Source organism: Armigeres subalbatus, chromosome 2, assembly GCF_024139115.2.
Source record: "Armigeres subalbatus isolate Guangzhou_Male chromosome 2, GZ_Asu_2, whole genome shotgun sequence".
NCBI classification, from domain to species: Eukaryota; Metazoa; Arthropoda; class Insecta; order Diptera; family Culicidae; genus Armigeres; species Armigeres subalbatus.
In genome coordinates, this window is record NC_085140.1 from 453,027,936 (window position 1) to 453,047,803 (window position 19,868).

The 19,868-nt window shown below is 41.7% G+C and overlaps 1 protein-coding gene across 2 annotated transcripts; it reads right to left on the reverse strand.

The window, feature by feature from the left end:
- Positions 1–1,527: 1,527 nt before the first annotated feature.
- Positions 1,528–19,778, reverse strand: LOC134213774 (multidrug resistance-associated protein 1-like). Of its 2 annotated transcripts, none has more exons than XM_062693094.1 (7): positions 19,640–19,778; positions 6,137–6,436; positions 5,419–6,074; positions 3,781–5,354; positions 2,361–3,723; positions 1,920–2,301; positions 1,528–1,817 (listed from the first exon to the last, which is right to left on the reverse strand). In XM_062693094.1, the coding sequence occupies exons 1-7, from the start codon at positions 19,673–19,675 to the stop codon at positions 1,623–1,625; spliced, it is 4,506 nt and encodes a 1,501-aa protein (XP_062549078.1). In that variant the 5' UTR covers positions 19,676–19,778; the 3' UTR covers positions 1,528–1,622. The 2 variants fall into 2 exon arrangements, with proteins under 2 accessions (XP_062549078.1, XP_062549079.1); XM_062693095.1 differs by lacking the exon at positions 19,640–19,778 and adding an exon at positions 7,197–7,276.
- Between the last annotated feature and the right edge of the window lie 90 nt (positions 19,779–19,868).

The following is a 19,868-nucleotide window of genomic DNA, read 5'->3' on the forward strand; positions in this document are numbered from 1 at the left end:
AATCCGATTTCATTTGAGTATGTTTGCAGAAATATGCGATGTCAACAAATGAAGCGGGAAAATTTATGAATAAACTGATGAGCTTCGCACCACAATGCGATTTTGATGAAATTTGGATCGGTAAACGATTTTAATCGTGCATTCTTATGCGATGTGTGGTTGTCTGGGCATGCTTCAGAGAAGGAAAAACATCTGCCTCTAATATGAAAAGAAAATTATTTTGAGCTTTTTAGGCTGTGAACCATTCCACCGATTCGTTTAACTTTTAGTTAAAATTTGACACTTCGATGGTTATTTTCCCATCGTGGTTAAAATTTTACTCCGAAGCCGACCCATTTGAGTTTTGACAGATTGATAGTTATTCGGAACGAAATGGATTTGGCGCCAATTTTCTCGCGAACAAAGTTTAACTATCGAACTGTCAAATCTAACCATGCTCCGGAGCAGGGTTATTTTTAACCACGGCGAAATAACCATCGAACTGTCAAATTTTAACTAAAAGTTAAACGAATCGCTGGAATGGTTCACAGCCTTAGTGGAATGTCTTCACTTGTCATAAGACGAGTTTGTACAATCCCATTGAATTCCATGGGATTGTACAAACTCGTCTTATGACAAGATCTGCCTCTAAAATTTTCACAGTTACGCGGTATATGGGGAGGGGGTAGCAAAAATGTTACTTTTTGTTACGAGAGGGAGGGAGGGGGTCAAAACACAGATTTTAGCGTTACGTAATATGTGAACAGACCCTAATGATAAACATTAAATTTGACAGTGGAATCGAAATGCAATCAAAATGGCAGGTTGAAGCGAAAGAGTTTTTTTTAGAAAAACTAAAATCTTCAAGATATCCGAAGAAAATCCCGATTCGTAAGGAATGATTTAAAGTGTTTATTAAAAACAGATGCTTGGTTTCGCAGAAATATAATAAACAAACGCTAAAGGGTACGAAAATAAATCAATTTCTTCCGCCGCCACCTGTTCGAATAATGATTCAGAAGAAATTTTGAACTAAATGGTCTTGAAATCATTAAACTTGTCGATGGAGATAACATGACTACAATTTATAATAACATGATCAAAACGGTGATTATCATGAATAATCATACTCTTTTTCACGAATAAAAACCGTGATCGCCCAAAGCGTTATCACGAAGTTTTTTGCATTTCCATAAATGAAATATCATCACGCTGAGTCATGGTAACAAATCGTATAGTCATAAGCTCATACGTCATAAATATACATGATTGAAATATTCGAAATCGTGAATTCAAATCAATGGATTTGGTTGTTCAAAGGCTTTGTCGCAATTCCCGAATAGAGAGGACTAAAAAGTAACAGTCCAATTATTTTCTAATAACCACGCTCGCAGTCCAAGATTACTTTTGACAGACATCGAATAGTTTATAACAGATGTCTTATTAACAGATGTCTTATTGGTGTTATTGGAAAGCATCAGGGATTTCATTACCGGGCAACTAGGAAGATGTTAATAAAATGAAATAACACATTTGGAATTTTCATACTATTGACAGTGTTCTGCTTTTATAACTAATATATTACATAAATATACAATTTAAAACAACCACATGAATTTACTTTCCAATCTAAAATCTCGAACTCAACTAACAATACCCGCATTCTTCGCCATACTATGGAAAATAGTATTCCTATCTGCAAGTAGATTCTGCGGTGAATCACATTCGGCCACGAGACCCTTGTCCAACACCAACACCTTGTCGGAATCCAGAATTGTGTTGAGACGATGAGCGATCGTCAGAATTGTGCACTCGGCAAACTCCGTACGGATTGTTTTCTGTAAATCAAATTCAGAGGTTATGAAACAATATCGTTGCGTGTTCATATGTGCATCGATTTAAAATTCGCATTTGCAGAACTGGGTTTTGAATAAATTTACCTGAATCAAGTCATCCGTTTCTAAATCAATCGCAGCAGTCGCCTCATCCAAAATCAAAACCTTCGTTTTCCGCAAGACGGCTCTGGCCAGACAGATTAGTTGGCGCTGACCGACGGAGAGGTTCTCTCCATTTTCGGCTATTTCATGTGTCAGTCCAGCTGGCAAACCTTTCACAAAGGTTTTCAGATGTGATAGTTCCAGTGCTTTCCACACCTGATCGTCGGAATAAGTACCGAATGGATCGACATTCATACGCAGGGTTCCGGAGAAGAGCACCGGATCCTGAGGAATGATGGTCAGCCGTCCTCGCAGCTGGTGAAGTCCGATTTGCGAAATATCGACACCGTCGATGATGATTTGTCCCCCAGCAGCTTCCACAATTCTGAAATAGATTTCATCATTACCTAATTTGCAGATGAGCAAGATTGTTTCTAAACAAACCTGAATAGTCCTAATGTCAAACTCGATTTTCCAGCACCAGTCCTTCCTACAATTCCAATCTTCTCGCCACCTTTAACGTCGATTGAAATGCCTTTGATGACCAGCTCCAATCCTTCCCGATATCGTAGTTTAAAGTCCTTGAACACTACATTTCCTTCCGACGGCCAGCTCTTGTCAACTGAGCCCTTCTGCCATGCATCTTCCCTCGGCAAAACAGTATATTCTTCCAAACGTTCCACAGCGACGATGTTTGTTTCCACTTCAGCGGTCATTCTCACCATGAAACTCAACGTGGAAGAGATTTGAAGGGCATAAGAAATAGATAGTCCAACGGTAGCTGGTCCAATGGTGTCCTTCGCAAGCACTGCAAATAGTGCAGCAAATAGGACTACCAAACTACCAACGATTTCCAGCCGAATTGCTAACCATCGATTCGCAATTATCGTTGGATAAGATACCTTCTGGTTGAAGTCCACTTTATCTTCGGAATCTAGGGTGAATCTTGCCTGCTCGTTATAGGCACGGATAGTGGATTGGCCGCTGATACTCTCACCAAAATGAGAATAGATGGGACTACGAGTGACGGACTCCAAACGTTTCAACTGTCTCGACGTCGCTATGTAAACACTTTGGATAAAGTAGTAAATCACTGCAAGCGGTGGAACAACAGCCAGGAAAATTGGTGTGGATATTCCAATAACAACAAACACTCCGATGACACTGCAGAAGAACAATAGCCAAGCGCGTATGGTCGCAGGCAGCACGTTGTCCATCACATCCACGTCTTTGGAAAACCGATTGATAATACGTCCAAGGGGAGTGGTATCGAAGAATGACATGGGCATCTTCATCGAACTTTCCAGAAGATTGTCATGGAGCTCTTTGGCAGCCTTAAGACTGCCCAAACCAATCGCCACAGATCCGATGAACAAAGCAATCGCTTGGACACCACCCAAGGCCCCGTACACTCCAAGGTACGTGTCCCGGACGGTTGTATCGGTGATGGCTTTCGGATCTTCGGACCAGTCCGAAAGCCAAAGACTGGAATAAACTCCAGCTCCTTGGGTGATAATGCTGAACACGACAGAGTAAAGTCCAAGAGATAGGCCAATACCTTTGATGTATTTTATGTAGACGGCTAACGTTACTCCTCCGGTTGCTGATTCTTCTTTCTCTATTAGAGTGGCTTTGGGGACTATTTGGGTTGGTTTTTCTTTTCTGTAACTGGAACGGGACTCATTACGGCTGATGCGCTTTCGAGGTGCGCTCTCGTCAGAATGATCAGAACGAATGGAAGTCAACCGTTGCACGATGGCACGTTTTGTAACATCATCATTCAGTGTTTCCTGGAGGATTTGAATTTCTGAAACAGTAAAAAATAATTATTTATGGATAAATAATTCGAGGTCAAGGATCTTACCTTCGTCTTCATCGTCCAAATCTTGAATGTGTTGAGTGAGGAACTCTGCAAAGGCACCCTTCTGATCCAGCAACTGCTGGTATGATCCACTTTCCGAAATCTCTCCTTCCTTTACAACGAAAATTTCCTCCACTTGCGGCAAGAACGAAATTCCGTGTGTCACCAGTAAACGTGATCTGCCACTCAGAATACCTTGTGGACCAATAACCTTTTCAAAGATGTGCTTTCCTACATGAGCATCAACCGCACTCAGAGGATCATCAAAAAGGTAAATATCCGCGTCTGCGTAGACAGCTCGGGCCAAGGAAACTCTTTGCTTCTGTCCACCAGACAAGTTGATACCCTTTTCACCGATTTCAGTAGAATCACCACCCGGTAGCATATCAAGATCTGGTTTCAAGGCACAACATTCGATAACACGGTCGTACTTTTTTTGGTCATACTTTCTCCCGAATAAGATGTTGTCGCGAAGCGTAGCATTTTGAATCCAAGCTTGCTGCGGGACATAAGCGATCGTACCGTCCGTATTCACCGAACCACTGATCTTTTCCATTTCACCAAGCAGGGCACTAATGAGCGAACTCTTTCCCGTTCCAACACCGCCAACAATTGCCGACAACTGCCCCTTCATTAAAGACAAATGAATGTTCTTCAGCGTTGGCGAATCTTCTCCCCAGGAAAATGTACCGTCCTTGATGTACAATGCTTTGTCACTCTTGTGATGTGTCACATTATTTGGGTCAAGCTCGGCGCTGTTCATAAACTTGTCGATACGCTTAATCGACACCCAAGCCTGCATCGCGAAAGTCACCATCATTGGAAGCCATCCCAAAGGAACTCGTAGAATATTGAACAAGGCCAAGGAAACGAAGGCCGTTTGAGCATCCAGATGATTGTTTTCATCCATGAAAATGTACACGGCAAAGGAAACTAAAGTTACGAGGAATGGGGCTATGGTAAAGGTGAAAAAAATTCCAGCTCCGTAGTACGCCATCTTTTTCAGAATTCCGATTTCCTTATCTCGCACTTCCAGAATAGAGTCCTGGAAACTTTTTTCCCATGCGTACAATTTGAGCACCTTGATTCCACCAAGAATCTCGTTCATCTTCTTCACGCGATCGTCCTTGATCTTCATCTGGTCAACCTGGAGATCACGCAACTGAGTGGATACAAAACCGGTTACCGGGGTCATCAAAATCATAACACCAAGACCGGCAAATACGGCAACACCCAGGTAGTCGTATAGCAGATAGATGCAGAGGGCGATCATCAATGGAGCCGACCAGAGGACATGCAGGTAAGAAGTCAATTCAAAAAACCGCTGCGCATCGACCGCCATCAGATTGACAATCTCACCCACGGTAGTATCTTTCTTTGCAAAGCTGGATATTCTAAGTGCCTTGCGGTAGATGCCGCTGATTAGACCGGTACGAATACGGAATCCAGTCAGGAATGTGTTGTAGTAGTACTGCCCGTTGAATAACGCCACCAGTAAAGATGCTGCAAACAATCCGAATGTCAGTATGATTCCTTGCCAATCTGGGCCATCCAGGGCAACCCATTTCATAAGTTCCCTGCGAAATTGGGTAATATATTTAGAACGGTCAGATGTTTTGGATGTTATAACTCAATACTTACTGCATAAGATAGGGGTTGGCAAACTGTAGTCCTGCGATGGCCAGCTGATACAAACCCGCAAACCAAAATGGCGCACCGTAAGCTTTGACGATGGCAGGCAATACGGACCCATTGGTTTCCGCGTGTGGCTTGTATTGGACGTTTGTCTTTCCAGCCTTTTTGTCAGTGGCAATTTGTTTATGACGGCCTTTTTCCACGCTCTCGTACCAATATTTATCGAATGGTGGCACTAATTCTCGGGACGCATCCTGGGGATTGATGTCGTACATGTCATCAGTGGTGAGCGGATTGCGGAAACCGCGCCACGAAAACGAGTCAAAATACGCGAAAAACAGCCGAACGAAATAGCTGGACCGTAATTCAGGGCTTGGATTCTTTGACTCCGGGTAATCACTGTACTGTGGTTCCTTATCCGGGAACAATTCTGCGACCAACACCAAACAGATGAAAGCATATTGGATGCAGTAGCTGACGTACTGGAACTCCCAAAAGTTGACACCATCGCCTGTTACTTCACCTCGAATTTCCTTATTTTGTATTTCCGTTCGAAGCTGCAGGATACCGAAGAACATCCGCATGAACCAGAAAATGAACACTGTTCCGGAACTTCTTATGCCGTATCTTCGTTGGAAGTACATCAATACCAATAAAACGATCTGAGGAGCATAATTCGCGATTGATTTATTACTGGAAGCAGTTCAAGTAATGGCAAACTTACATAAGAAATGGCATTCAATATCGCAGTCACGATTTGAACGTCGAACAATCCTTGCTCGTCCTTGTAGGTCACAACCATTCCCAGATCGATCCAATTCATGCACATCAACGTGAATGTGACCAGCATCTTTGAGAGATTGTACCAATTCCATGGTATATCTCGGTAACGGCTGGTGCCGAATTTGTAGACTTCATACAAGGAGAAGACGATCAGGAAGAAGCAAGGAATCCATTGAAGTGCAACACGCTGGAAGCAGAATGTCAAGTCCGGATTGCTATCTTGCCATTCCAGCTGGCCGTCCTGATGACAAGAAAATACGATTTATTAATCTCCAATGACATGGCAGCAATCGAACGGTAATAGACACAGTCACTAAAGCAATAAACAAGTATATCGCGCTACTTAGCCGCTTTACAAGGGAACCTAAATAATCACTAGCGGGAAACAGTCGCACACTTTTTAGTATTGACGGACATCAGTGCACAATGGGCCACGCCAAGAGATTAGTAAGAAAAAATATTCGGCGAAGTCATTGCTTTTTATTAAAGCTTCAATTTGATGTTGGTAAGGGTGAACCCACTGAAATTTGATACAAAATTATCAACTTTTGTATTGCTATTTAATTTTGAGACACTTCGCCGAATTTGCCGTTTGTATGAAGGAAACACGATGATTTATTTCTACCTGGGTTCAAAAGAGATAGGCATAGAAATTTCTCTTCAAATTTTGGTACCACGTAATTTGACGGAATTTTATGCTTAGGTTCATTGCATAAGGAAATTCAAATGATTATTTATGAAAACATTGAACGTACATAAACATGTACGCGTACCCATTTCTAACCCAGAAATAAAAATGAGCGCCACCTTGCCACAACTTTTTTTTTGTGTCAGCCCGAGGCTGGCTCGTCTCCAACCTTGCCACAACGCCCTTGACATTAAATATTGCATCAGTTTGCCGCTGATCAAAATTTGTCTACGCTATTACATACAATTGAATACATTCAAGCTTTACTATTGATTGATTATAGATTTTCAAGTGATTGAAGCCATCATATGACCTAGTTCTATTATATACACATTTGAACCAGGAATAGATTGCGTGCTTCAAAAGTTTGATGTCGATCTATGATAGTAATGTGGGGCTTATCGTATGCGTGATAATGTTTTGCACCATCATCCAAATTAGGTTCCGGATTCACCTGTGCGTGCAGTGTATTGAATTTATTTGCATGCGCGTAAATAGCTTCACATCATAGTAGGCCGCGAGCAAAGGCAGTGACGCAATGACGGAGTGACAGCGTATTCGTTTTTTGCCCACGTGTGAACGTTGCAAAAAGATATTATTACGCATTGCATGTTCTGTCAGTGCCACCGTTGTTTTGATTCGGCGAGTGCAAAACAGGGAACTGAAGAGAAGGCTAATACGCCTACCCACCATTCATTCAATATGGCGTACAATGTTTTTATTCTAATTTTGTTTAATTCATGATAACAATGCTTCGGAAGTATCGACGGGCTATTTTTCAACATGAAAAAGCCATACAAACACAGAAGGCTCGATGTACCTCAACTAATTTCAAGTTTTCGCCAGGAGAAGTTATATACCGATAATTAGCACTGACTGCGTACGAACCAATCACCCGAAATGAGCAGCTGAATTCGGGTGTACCACCCAGAAACTGGGTACCAAAAACAGAAGTACCAAAAGCGATGTTGGGTAGAGTGCCATTGTACCGCGGATGACAGGCGTTTCACCCTCCTGGTGCAAAATGAGTTAGGGGAACTACGTTTGAAATGCGCCAATCAGCTAATATGCGCCATCTCTGAGTTAATAGACTGAATTTAGTTACAAAACCGATGGCAGCTTATGTCCAAACATGCTGTCTGATGACTTATTTAAATATATACATCTTTAATGAAATTGGAAAAAACAAAATTTATTTTCCCCTTTTTGGTAAAATTTAGACTTCCGTTTCGCTAAGGAGCAATGAATCGCCTACTTCGAGCTTGCTTACAGCGGCACACTAGGAGTTAAATTTCTGAAATCAGCATGGCGAAAGGCATCTAAGGTTCGATTTCTCAAAATTAAGCATTTTCATCGAAAAAATAATTGGTAGGCATAGTATCGGACACCTTTCTACATAACCGGTACCAAGTAGTTTTTTATAAAAAGTTAAAATATATCATTATTTTTCTATGTAGTATTTTTTCCACAACCTCATATTACGAAAATGCCCAACAACTGCTCCATTACTAGCATTTGTCAATAAATATCAATGACTTCGTTAAATTTGATTATAGGTTAAATAGAATAAAAAAACATTCGAAAACGACTGATATTTAAAAAAATCTGTATCGCTGTATATCAGAAACTTTAGCATTTAGAAAAAAAATTTGTACACCTTTTAAATTGGAAATTTTACGTACTTTCATAAAATCGAGTCGATAAAAGCGTAAAAAAATATTTTGTCCATTTTAGAAAAATCAACTTATTAAAAAAACTCAAAGGTGCAGCCCAATCGGGTTGTACGCAAAGGTGACGTTGAACTACGTAGCTGTATGTAATGTACAGGTTTTCGACTTTTCTGTTCGATGAGACCAAAGCAAGCGTGTTTAAAGCCCAGGGTGAATCTGTTTTCGCTGTTTATCCTGCTCTCCTGAGATTGAGTGAGATTTTAGACTAACATTTAAAAAGGATGATAAAAATATTTTTTTCAAATAAACGAGGATGAATAACACTCTCAAGCGATCACATATCCAAATTATCAATTAATAAAAACTCGCTAGAGAGTAAGAATCGTTCGATTGAGCTTCATTGTTTACATTAAATTGGTATTAGATTAGTTTGGTATACATTAAAATAATAAATATGTGTTGCAAGATTTGAAAAGTTATCGCCGATAACAACTCGCCTACTTTTCACACCTGCGAAGTTATCAAATGACAATAATCTGGCTGATAGTGTACCACTGCGCTGTCTTGGCCGCTACTTGACAGTTTGAGAGTTTATTGATAATAATTATCATTCCTTCACGTGAGGAGTCGGACTTTGCATTTACTCCAGCAGACACCAAGAGCCGAAGAAAGATTACCAGATTACTGCAGCAGCAAAAGATTCCGAGCCTCTCTACTGGCATCAATGGACGTAAGCGAGCAGCTGTCGTCAAACGGCCCCATGTTTTACAGAAAAGACGCGCGGGTAAGTTAGGAGAAACCAGTTGTAAGTTGCATTAATTTGACGTCTATGCCGGCTTGAGGTTTCCAGTTAGCCTTGAGAACAAAGGCGCAGAATCCGGAGATGGCGAGATCGATTCTCGATCCGATCTAGGATGTTTCGGGTGGGAAACATTCTCACACCCTGGGTATAGTGTATCCGTTGTATTTACCACACAAGATAACTAAAGAAATACTAATAGATTACCAAGTTGAAAAGCAGGCCAACTTCCAGTTGGAATGTAGTGCTATGGAAGAAGAAGCTTGCAATGCACTTATGAGATTGACTGATTCACCGAAACCAATTCCTAAACTGTTAGCAAGTTTCAATACTAAATATTATCATACGTATATATTGTAATACACAGGAGTCAGTTTTTATGCGGATGATATGGGCCACGTGAATTAAAACAAAGTTAAGCCCCGCGTAAATCTCAAAATATGTCTAAATGAACCACAGAAATCCCGAAATTCGAGGGAAAAAATCGTATAAAAAGCGATTCGCGTAAAAAAACACATAAAAAACGACTTCAGTGTACATCGGCTATGAAGCGTTGAGTCTTCCTTGATCGAATGCTCCAAGAAAATTGAAAATCTATTAAGAAATGGCTGAGATATTAACGATCAAAGTCTATCATATTTTCGTGACGTTTTTCGATTTTTTGCAATTTTAAAGTGTACCCCAATATAGAAAAGACAGACGTAGTTCTACGTCAAAATCATAACTTTTTTGTCCATCATTTCTCCATTATGGTCCATAATGCAAAATAGTACATATATATTATCTACTACAACATATCCGAAAATAAAAAATATTGAAAAACTCGTTTTTGAGAAAATCGATTTTAAAGTTTTATTTTCAATTATTGATTTTTTTTCCACTGTGTATATTTTTTTCACATGTCCCGATGGTTACCTAAAACATTGCCGAAGAAACCAAAACGGCGTTTTTGCTTCGGCCCTTGTCAAAAGTTGGGCTAGAGTCAAAATGGCAAACCAGTGATACAAGTTACAAATTATGTTTTTCGATCACAAAGAATGTAGGGAGCGGGTCCATTTGGGCAGCATCCCCTATTCCCGTCCGCAACGTTAATAACTCGACCGCGTTCCAACCAAATGGCTTGATTTTTTGTACATCACTAGATGTCGACAGAAACTAACCATGTATAAAAAAAACAAGTAACTCGGTTGTAATGCGATCGAGTATTGAAAGGCAGTAATGAAAGGCCCTATTCCCGCTGTGGACGGGAATAGGGGGTACTGCCCAAATGGCTCTACCCTATATGTGAAATTTCAGGAAAATCGAAATCCAAAAATTCAAAATTGAAATCACGGAAAAAAAATTATGCTTTCACAGAGAATTGCTCTAAGGTTTTTTTTCACTAGATAAAAATATTTTCTCGACATAGAACAACCAATTAATAATAATTGTGCCAAGTTACTAAAAACATAACGTTACTACATTTTCCATAGCAAAACACACATTTTAATAAAAAGTTGCATGCAGGCCAAAACGCGCCTATCAGATACGCTTGACTGTGGTTGTCATAGTTTGACATAAATGTGCCATAAATGATTTATTTATAAATTATTATCATAAGAAAAGTAAGAATTGAAAAGTGCATTGTGGCGTCAAATTGTTGATTCAGTGTTATCTGTTTAGATGTTAACTAAATAAATGAAAAAAAGAATTGAAAAGTGAGAAAATAAACGTAAAAATTAATGAGTGATGGAAAGTGAGAAATGAGAAACGACAAGTATAGTAGAAATCGAGAATTCCACAAAATAATTTTAAAATCAATCAAGAATTGTGAAATGAGAATTGATTGGTGAAATGGGCGAAACGAGTAGTAAGAATGAGAATTGAAAAGTGAAAGACAAGAAGTGATAAGTGAAAAATGAGAATCCAGTAGTAAAATGTGAGAAGTAATAACGATACGATACTTGTTTTTAGGAGAGCTAAGTGAAAAGTGAAAATCGGATTGATCTAAGAAACACTTTGAGTAAGGCCTTAAGATCAACAGGCGTAATCAAAGACCAATAGAACTGTTTTAAATATGATACAAGCCGTTTTTGATGAACAGAATAGAATGTGTCATAGGCATAGGTTCTCGGTCACCAAAGAAATTATTGGAGTAAGGCTTCAATTCCTACACGAGCGGCATGTCCTTTGTGATACATAGATAAGGAAGAGCTTAAGATCAATTGGACATTTTTAATTAATATGGCACTGTGACGCGTAAGCACGCTTGGCTACGACAGGCACGTGCCATTTTTCATGTATAGAATACAATGTTCTAACGACATTGGTTCTCGGTCACCCAATAAATCGCAGGAGTAAGGTCTTAAGGTCTACACGAGAATCAAACTTTTCTAAATATGGTACATGCCTATTTCAATGTACAAAAGGGAATGTGTTATAGGCACATGTTACCAGTCGCCCACGACATCCTTGGAATAAGGCCTAAAGCGAACTACCCCGCGTAAACAAAGATCAATCAAAAAAATAAAATGTTGGAACAGCTTATGTTCTTGGTCATCCAAAAACTACCTGAAGTAAAGTCTTTAAGTCTACACTCGATACCAACAATCAATCGGAATAAATTGTACAAGTCCTTTCCTTTGAGATACATACAATCCCGAGCAGCACACATGTTGCACAAAAGTTGCTGTGACTTATATGCAACTGAATTTAGTCACATATGAGTTGCTCCAACCAAATTGGTCTGGATTGTGCTGCGGATAGAATGAGTTCAGTTCGCAGCGAAGGTACTAGGCAAGGATTTTTATGTGAACAATATGTTGGAAATGGGTTAGGAGCTATGCCAACAACATCCCATTTTTCTGCAATTCGCCAGTTTCAGCCTTTGATAGTGGACGTCCTGCCAAAAATACCATCAAAAATGTGTGACGAATTATAATTGTGTGTTATGTGCAGTCCAAATTAGTTTGATGCAGATATTCTAGGTTCTCCAAATTGTTCTGGAACTCAGATCAATCGGTCTACAAGGTCAACAACGCCTGATATCCAATCGAAATCAATCCATTATTTCCATACAAGTCCACATTATTTCCATAGGTCCACAAACATGATTGACGACATACATCAGGCAAGGGCTCTAGGGACGTGTACAGAGATGCTGGGAAGATTTCGATTGGATAAACGCAAAAAATGAGGATCCCTTGAAACATAGGGTAACCGTACCCTTAATGGAGGTAGCAACAAATAGTGGAGGTAGTGGGGTTTTAATGCGATTTATCATATTTATAGACTTTACGATGGTTTCAGTTGATGCGTAGTGCTTTAAATATCTTGTTAAATACAACTTACCTTAAGATTTCGCTTGAAAAACTATTGAAAACAATGATTTTGAAACAATTTTTTTTTTTTTGCGGAATTGACTCCCTTGCACCTATGGGAACCAAAATTAATTTTTACCGCCACTAAAGAAACAGTGTACCTATAGCCCAAGTCCTGGTGTTAGGTGAGACGCTAAACAGCCCTGACACGACGGCCCTCCGACGAGACAGGAGGTTTGCGCAGGCCCAATAAGCCGCCTTTAAAAACAACTATTACGAACGACATAGAAGATAATACGACTCGATACAATCGGCAACGACCTAGGCGACGAATAAAGGATCACGATTGGAAGCTTGGAACATGGAACTGCAAGTCGCTAGGCTTCGCAGGTTGCGACAGGATAATCTACGATGAATTACATCCCCGCAACTTCGATGTCGTAGCGCTGTAGGAAATCGGCTGGACAGGACAGAAAGTGTGGAAAAGCGGGCATCGAGCGGCTAACTTCTACCAAAGCTGTGGCACCACCAACGAGCTGGGAACCGGCTTCATAGTGCTGGGAAAGATGCGCCAACGCGTGATTGGGTGGCAGCCAATCAACGCAAGGATGTGCAAGCTGAGGATAAAAGGCCGTTTCTTCAACTATAGCATCATCAACGTGCACTGCCCACACGAAGGGAGATCCGACGACGAGAAAGAAGCGTTCTATGCGCAGCTGGAGCAGACATACGATGGATGCCCACTGCGGGACGTCAAAATCGTCATCGGTGACATGAACGCACAGGTAGGAAGGGAGGAAATGTATAGACCGGTCATCGGACCGGAAAGTCTGCATACCATATCGAACGACAACGGCCAACGATGCATAAACTTTGCAGCCTCCCGCGGAATGGTAGTCCGAAGCACTTTCTTCCCCCGCAAGAATATCCACAAGACCACATGGAAATCACCTAATCAAGTAACGGAAAACCAAATCGACCACGTTCTAATCGACGGTAAATTCTTCTCCGACATCACGAACGTTCGCACTTACCGCAGTGCGAATATTGAATCCGACCACTACTTCGTCGCAGTATGTCTGCGCTCAAAACTGTCGACGGTGATCAACACGCGTCGGAGTCGTCCGCCGCGGCTTAACATTGGGTGGCTACAAGACGGTAGACTAGCCCAAGACTACGCGCAGCCGCTGGAAGTGGCACTCCCAACGGAAGAGCAGCTAGGCGCAGCATCTCTTGAAGATGGCTGGAGAGATATTCGATCCGCCATTGGAAGCACCGCAACCGCTGCACTAGGCACGGTGGCTCCGGATCAGAAGAAACGACTGGTATGATGGCGAATGTGAGCAGTTAGTTGAGGAGAAGAATGCAGCATGGGCGAGATTGCTGCAACACCGCACGAGGGCGAACGAGGCACGATACAAACGGGCGCGGAACAGACAAAACTCGATTTTCCGGAGGAAAAAGCGCCAGCAGGAAGATCGAGACCGTGAAGAGACGGAGGAACTGTACCGCGCTAATAACGCACGAAAGTTCTATGAGAAGTTGAACCGTTCACGTAAGGGCCACGTGCCACAGCCCGATATGTGTAAGGACATAAACGAGAACCTTCTTACTAACGAGCGTGAGGTGATCCAAAGGTGGCGGCAGCACTACGAAGAGCACCTGAATGGCGATATGGCAGACAACGGTGGCGGTATGGTAATGAACCAAGGAGCACGCGCGCAGGACATGCGACTTCCGGCTCCGAATCTCCAGGAAATCCAGGAGGAGATCGGCCGGCTGAAAAACAACAAAGCCCCTGGAGTTGACCAACTACCAGGAGAGCTGTTTAAACACGGTGGTGAGGCATTGGCTAGAGCGCTGCACTGGGTGATTACCAAGGTTTGGGAGGATGAGGTTCTGCCGCAGGAGTGGATGGAAGGTGTCGTATGTCCCATCTACAAAAAGGGCGATAAGCTGGATTGCAGCAACTACCGCGCAGTCACATTGCTGAACGCCGCCTACGAGGTACTCTCCCAAATTTTATGCCGCCGACTAACACCAATTGCAATAGAGTTCATGGGGCAGTACCAGACGGGATTTATGGGCGAACGCTCTACCACAGACCAGGTGTTCGCCGTACGTCAGGTATTGCAGAAATGTCGCGAATACAACGTGCCCACACATCATCTATTCATCGACTTCAAAGCCGCATATGATACAATCGATCGGGACCAGCTATGGCAGCTAATGCACGAAAACGGATTTCCGGATAAACTGATACGGTTGATCAAGGCGACGATGGATCGGGTGATGTGCGTAGTTCGAGTTTCAGGGGCATTCTCGAGTCCCTCCGAAACGCGTAGAGGGTTACGGCAAGGTGATGGTCTCTCGTGTCTGCTATTCAACATCGCTTTGGAGGGAGTAATACGAAGGGCAGGGATTGACACGAGTGGTACGATTTTCAAGAAGTCCGTCCAGTTATTTGGTTTCACCGACGGCATTGATATCATGGCACGTAACTTTGAGAGGATGGAGGAAGCCTACATCAGACTGAAAAGCGAAGCTAAACGGATTGGACTAGTGATCAACACGTCGAGGACGAAGTACATGATAGGAAGAGGCTCAAGAGAGGTCAATGCACATTGCAATGTAAGCCACCCACCACGTGTTTCTATCGGTGGTGACGAAATCGAGGTGGTTGAAGAATTCGTGTACTTGGGCTCACTGGTGACCGCCGATAACGATACCAGCAGAGAAATTCGGAGGCGCATAGTGGCTGAAAATCGTACGTACTTTGGACTCCGTAAGACGCTCCGATCGAATAGAGTTCGCCGCCGTACCAAACTGACAATCTACAAAACGCTTATAAGACCGGTAGTTCTCTACGGACACGAGACCTGGACGATGCTCGTGGAGGACCAACGCGCACTGGGAGTTTTGAAAGGAAAGTGTTGCGTACCATCTATGGTGGGGTGCAGATGGCGGACGGTACGTGGAGGAGGCGAATGAACCACGAGTTGCATCAGCTGTTGGGAGAACCATCCATCGTTCACACCGCGAAAATCGGAAGACTGCGGTGGGCCGGGCACGTAGCCAGAATGTCGGACAGTAATCCGTTGAAAATGGTTCTCGACAACGATCCGACGGGAACAAGAAGGCGAGGTGCACAGCGGGCCAGGTGGATCGATCAGGTGGAGGACGATTTGCGGACCCTCCGCAGACTGCGTGGTTGGCGACGTGCAGCCATGGATCGAGCTGAATGGAGAAGACTTTTATGTGCAGTACAGGCTACTCCGGCCTTAGTCTGATAAATAATAATACTCAACAAACTAGTATTTAAGATACAGTGTAAAACAATTTAGTATTTAAGGTTACTTGTAAACGGTCCACAAACATGATTGACGACATACATCAGGCAAGGGCTCTAGGGACTTGTACAGAGATGCTGGGAAGATTTCGATTGGGTAAACGCAAAAAATGAGGATCCCTTGAAACATAACACACTAGCAAACTGCAGGAAACTAGATGAGGTGGATAAGACGACCGTGAACGAAGACGCCCGGGAAGCTGCTATTTGAAATCAAGATTCTAATGATTTCTTGGCCGCAGTATTCTACGTGTTAACCAATCACATGTACTTCCCAACATGCAATTAGGTTCAGGTTTCCCTTAATACAAGTTCTATGGCACATTTGTTCATTTATTTAATTAAACGGATGTGATGAAATTTTCAAAAAAAAAAGTTCAGTCACAAGATGAATCATCGCAGAAATGTGCCATGCGTCTCCATATGCTGTCATGCTTAAATGCCGCTGAACAGTTTTCGAAACTCCTACCTATCGTTTCCCCCTGAGACGAGACCGGCAAAGACAGCTTCTTTTTCATTGTTTTATCACTTGTTCTTCTTTTCATCAGAGTTAACCATCGAGGTTTCAACTGTTTCCTTGACTGTATCCAATTCACGAATCAGTAAAATCATTTTCATAAGGATTTTATACCGGGAACAAAACACAAGTTTATAACTGATTATTAATAAGTTAAACGGATGATTTGGAATACTCGTTTAAGTGAAAAAGTCTTCATAAAACAAAATTCGTTCGGAATATTTTAATTGGGATACCAATACTTTCACACACAAAGCTGCTGGCTGCACCTGACAGATCGTGACAGCAAATGACGGGCAGCAGCTGAAGTTATATTTTTTCTTCTTTGCAAGTCCCGTCCCAGGTTTCCCCTAGTGTGGTATATAGACGAATCCAAGTAAAAATAAGAAGAAGACACACGACGGTGTTTACTTTGACAGATCCTACAGCACAGCATAGGAAGATCATTTTAAAATGCTTATAATAAATTCTAGACTAAATGTAATTAAAATCTGATTGATGTATGATACGGAAAAAGTTCCGAACTGTATGATAGATGCATTTTTGGAAAATATACAAAAAATTGAGATAAGTTTCTAAATATGTAATTCAGAACTTTTTCCGAATCGTGCATCAATGAGATTATAATTACAATTTGTCTAGAATTTATTATAAGCGTTTCAAAATGATCTTCCTATGCTGTGCTGTAGGATGTGTCAATGTTAACACCGTCGTGTGTATTCTTCTTATTTTTACATGGATTCTTCTATAGATGAGGTACAATAAATAATAAACAATTTTTATATAGAGAAAAAGAATAATTGCAACGAAATTCATTTAAATTATATACAGTTCGCTTTTCAAACAAACTAAAATAATAATAATAATAATAATTAAAATGATTATAAAAGTTTATACGGGAACGTATGTCCAACTATAGGAAATATGTGTGAACATATGTATGATGGTTGTCTTTATAGTTTACATATGCTACACCGTTTGCATATCGCTATAGAACCTTGTTTATAATGTGCATAAATAACCATGCATGGACCGGATATAGGCAGTGATCAAAGATGAAGGGCCATGTGGCCACCCACTTGAAATGTTAAACATAATGCAACAAACAAAAATTAAAAATTAACTAATTTTAAGTCAAAACGTCGGAGATAGGCAGTTTATTGACGGAAGCGGAAAGTATCAATCGGAAGAAAGCGACGGGCGACGGCAGCGGCAGCGGCGACGAACTCCGTTTCGGAAGATGAGCAAGCTGGTGGCACCGTCCTCTGTCTTCCGAAGCGTCGATTAGGAGGAGCACCACTTCAGCAATGATAAGCGATTGATTCTGTTATCAGACTGCTATAGTGTGGAACAGCAACATCAGAGTTAACACTCTGATTCGGCGGCGGAGGAGAGATTATTCGTGTTCAGAGAAATTAGAAAAAAGGTCTTTTAAGGACCACGGGTAAGTTCTGAAAATGTTCTCGTGGCCTTAAAAGGACCTTTTTTGTCCACAGCCGCAGAACCAAATGATGTTTTTGCTGCTCGACACTTCAGCAGTCTGATAGTGGAATCAATCGCATATTACTGCTGGTAGTTTTCCTACTCGACACTTCGGAAGACAGAAGGGGTGCCAGACGCTTGCTCATCTTCCGAAACGGAGATCACGACATCGGGCCCATTTTTGCCCGAAAAACACTCAGTGGGATCAGATTTCGTAATAACTTAAATTATCATAATAACTCAGTATTTTAACTTATATAAGCATGCAATCATGCAAACATGAAAGTGACTTCAACGCCGTTAAAGCGATGAATCTTCTTCTACTTTGTGACCAAATAATTTCTAAATTTTCCCAATCAAACAAATAAATGCCTGTAACCAGTCGATTTTAGAGGTCGTGAACTACAAATGCAACACAAGAGCACCACGAAGACAATTTTTTTCTGATTTTGTCGTCCAGTGTTATCAGTCTTCTCCTTTGAATCTAACGCTGTTAAACTATTCCTAAAGTGTTCTTTCTCGCTCGGATGACTCGGTCCCGTCGTGATTCTGGCCAAAATTCCTATCCAAATCACTAACTGCACAGGTGCTGCAGTACTGGACCGAATTTCGCAAAAGCTTAGAAGACATCTCTTCCATTTCCGTTCCACGATGGGTATCCTTCGCTCATATTCCAATGTTGATAGAAATGTACGGATTCTTCGAAGCATTTGAAAGAGCTTATGGTGCCTGCATTTATCTTTGAATCGTGTCTAGCGACGGAACCATTTCTGTAAGGCTCATGGCTGCTGAACCGAAGGTAGCACCTACTGTAAAGTAGGAGAAGCAGATCACTCATCTACATCATAAGGTCGATGAAAGTATCGATTTGAAATCGAAGCCCAGTACACTGGAACTGAACGAGGCTAAACAATTCAGTGTTTGAAAATCTCGCTCCAATACTTGTGAATGGAATCCTGCGTATCCTGGGGACGTCGACTACGACATACTGAAGATATGAAGCAGACGAGAATCCTGCCAGCACGACACATCATGATGGGCCCCAATTGCTGGTGGTCTATGTTCGTGGAAATTTTGGCCTCTTCGAATCCGCAACTAGACACGGATGGTAGTGCATTCCTGTCTGAATGGATTTCACTGTAAGTTTTCAATTTTGGAGCAGCTTACAGGTGGCTTGGCACCTGAGAGGGTGTCGCCAATTCTGCCGTTCCTGAATTCTGGTGCAGACTTGTGTGGAAAGTTCAACTTTCTGAAAGACCCTGTTGCACAACCGTAAGAAAAAACGACGGAAAAAATGTTGTATCTAAAGGAGCCTTTTTCACATCATGCATACTGTAACAATCTTAATTCTGTGCACGACTTCGCTGAACACACTTTAATGCTAAAATATCAAAACATCAGGTGAAACAAATGTTTTTCTCAAAGTTTCCTGACGTAGCCCACTGTGCACTGCGAGCTGTAGCACCCACACTGACGATAAGATAGCCAATTTTGGAAATACGATTGCCGCAAATCGACCCTTCGAGTGTTCATGATTCATTGCCTTCTTGTAGACCACATGTTTCCATCACTCCTAATGATTCACAAACTCTGGACGCTCGTCACTGCTCTGCATTTTTTATATTGATTCGGATTCTTACCCAGAAGGGACCACCACAAAATTCCTCAAAGGACATCTAATATTGTCCAACACACGATGATGTCTTCACTTCTTCGTCTTGTTCTGATTCAAATATCAACTGTCGAAGTACAATTCCGCTTAAAAGGCGATTCCGCGCGATACTAAAACTCAACTCGGCAATCGGGCGTTGCTTATATAGGAATGTCCTTATCTCGATTATTTGAATTGGTTAGCCGAAGTATCCATTG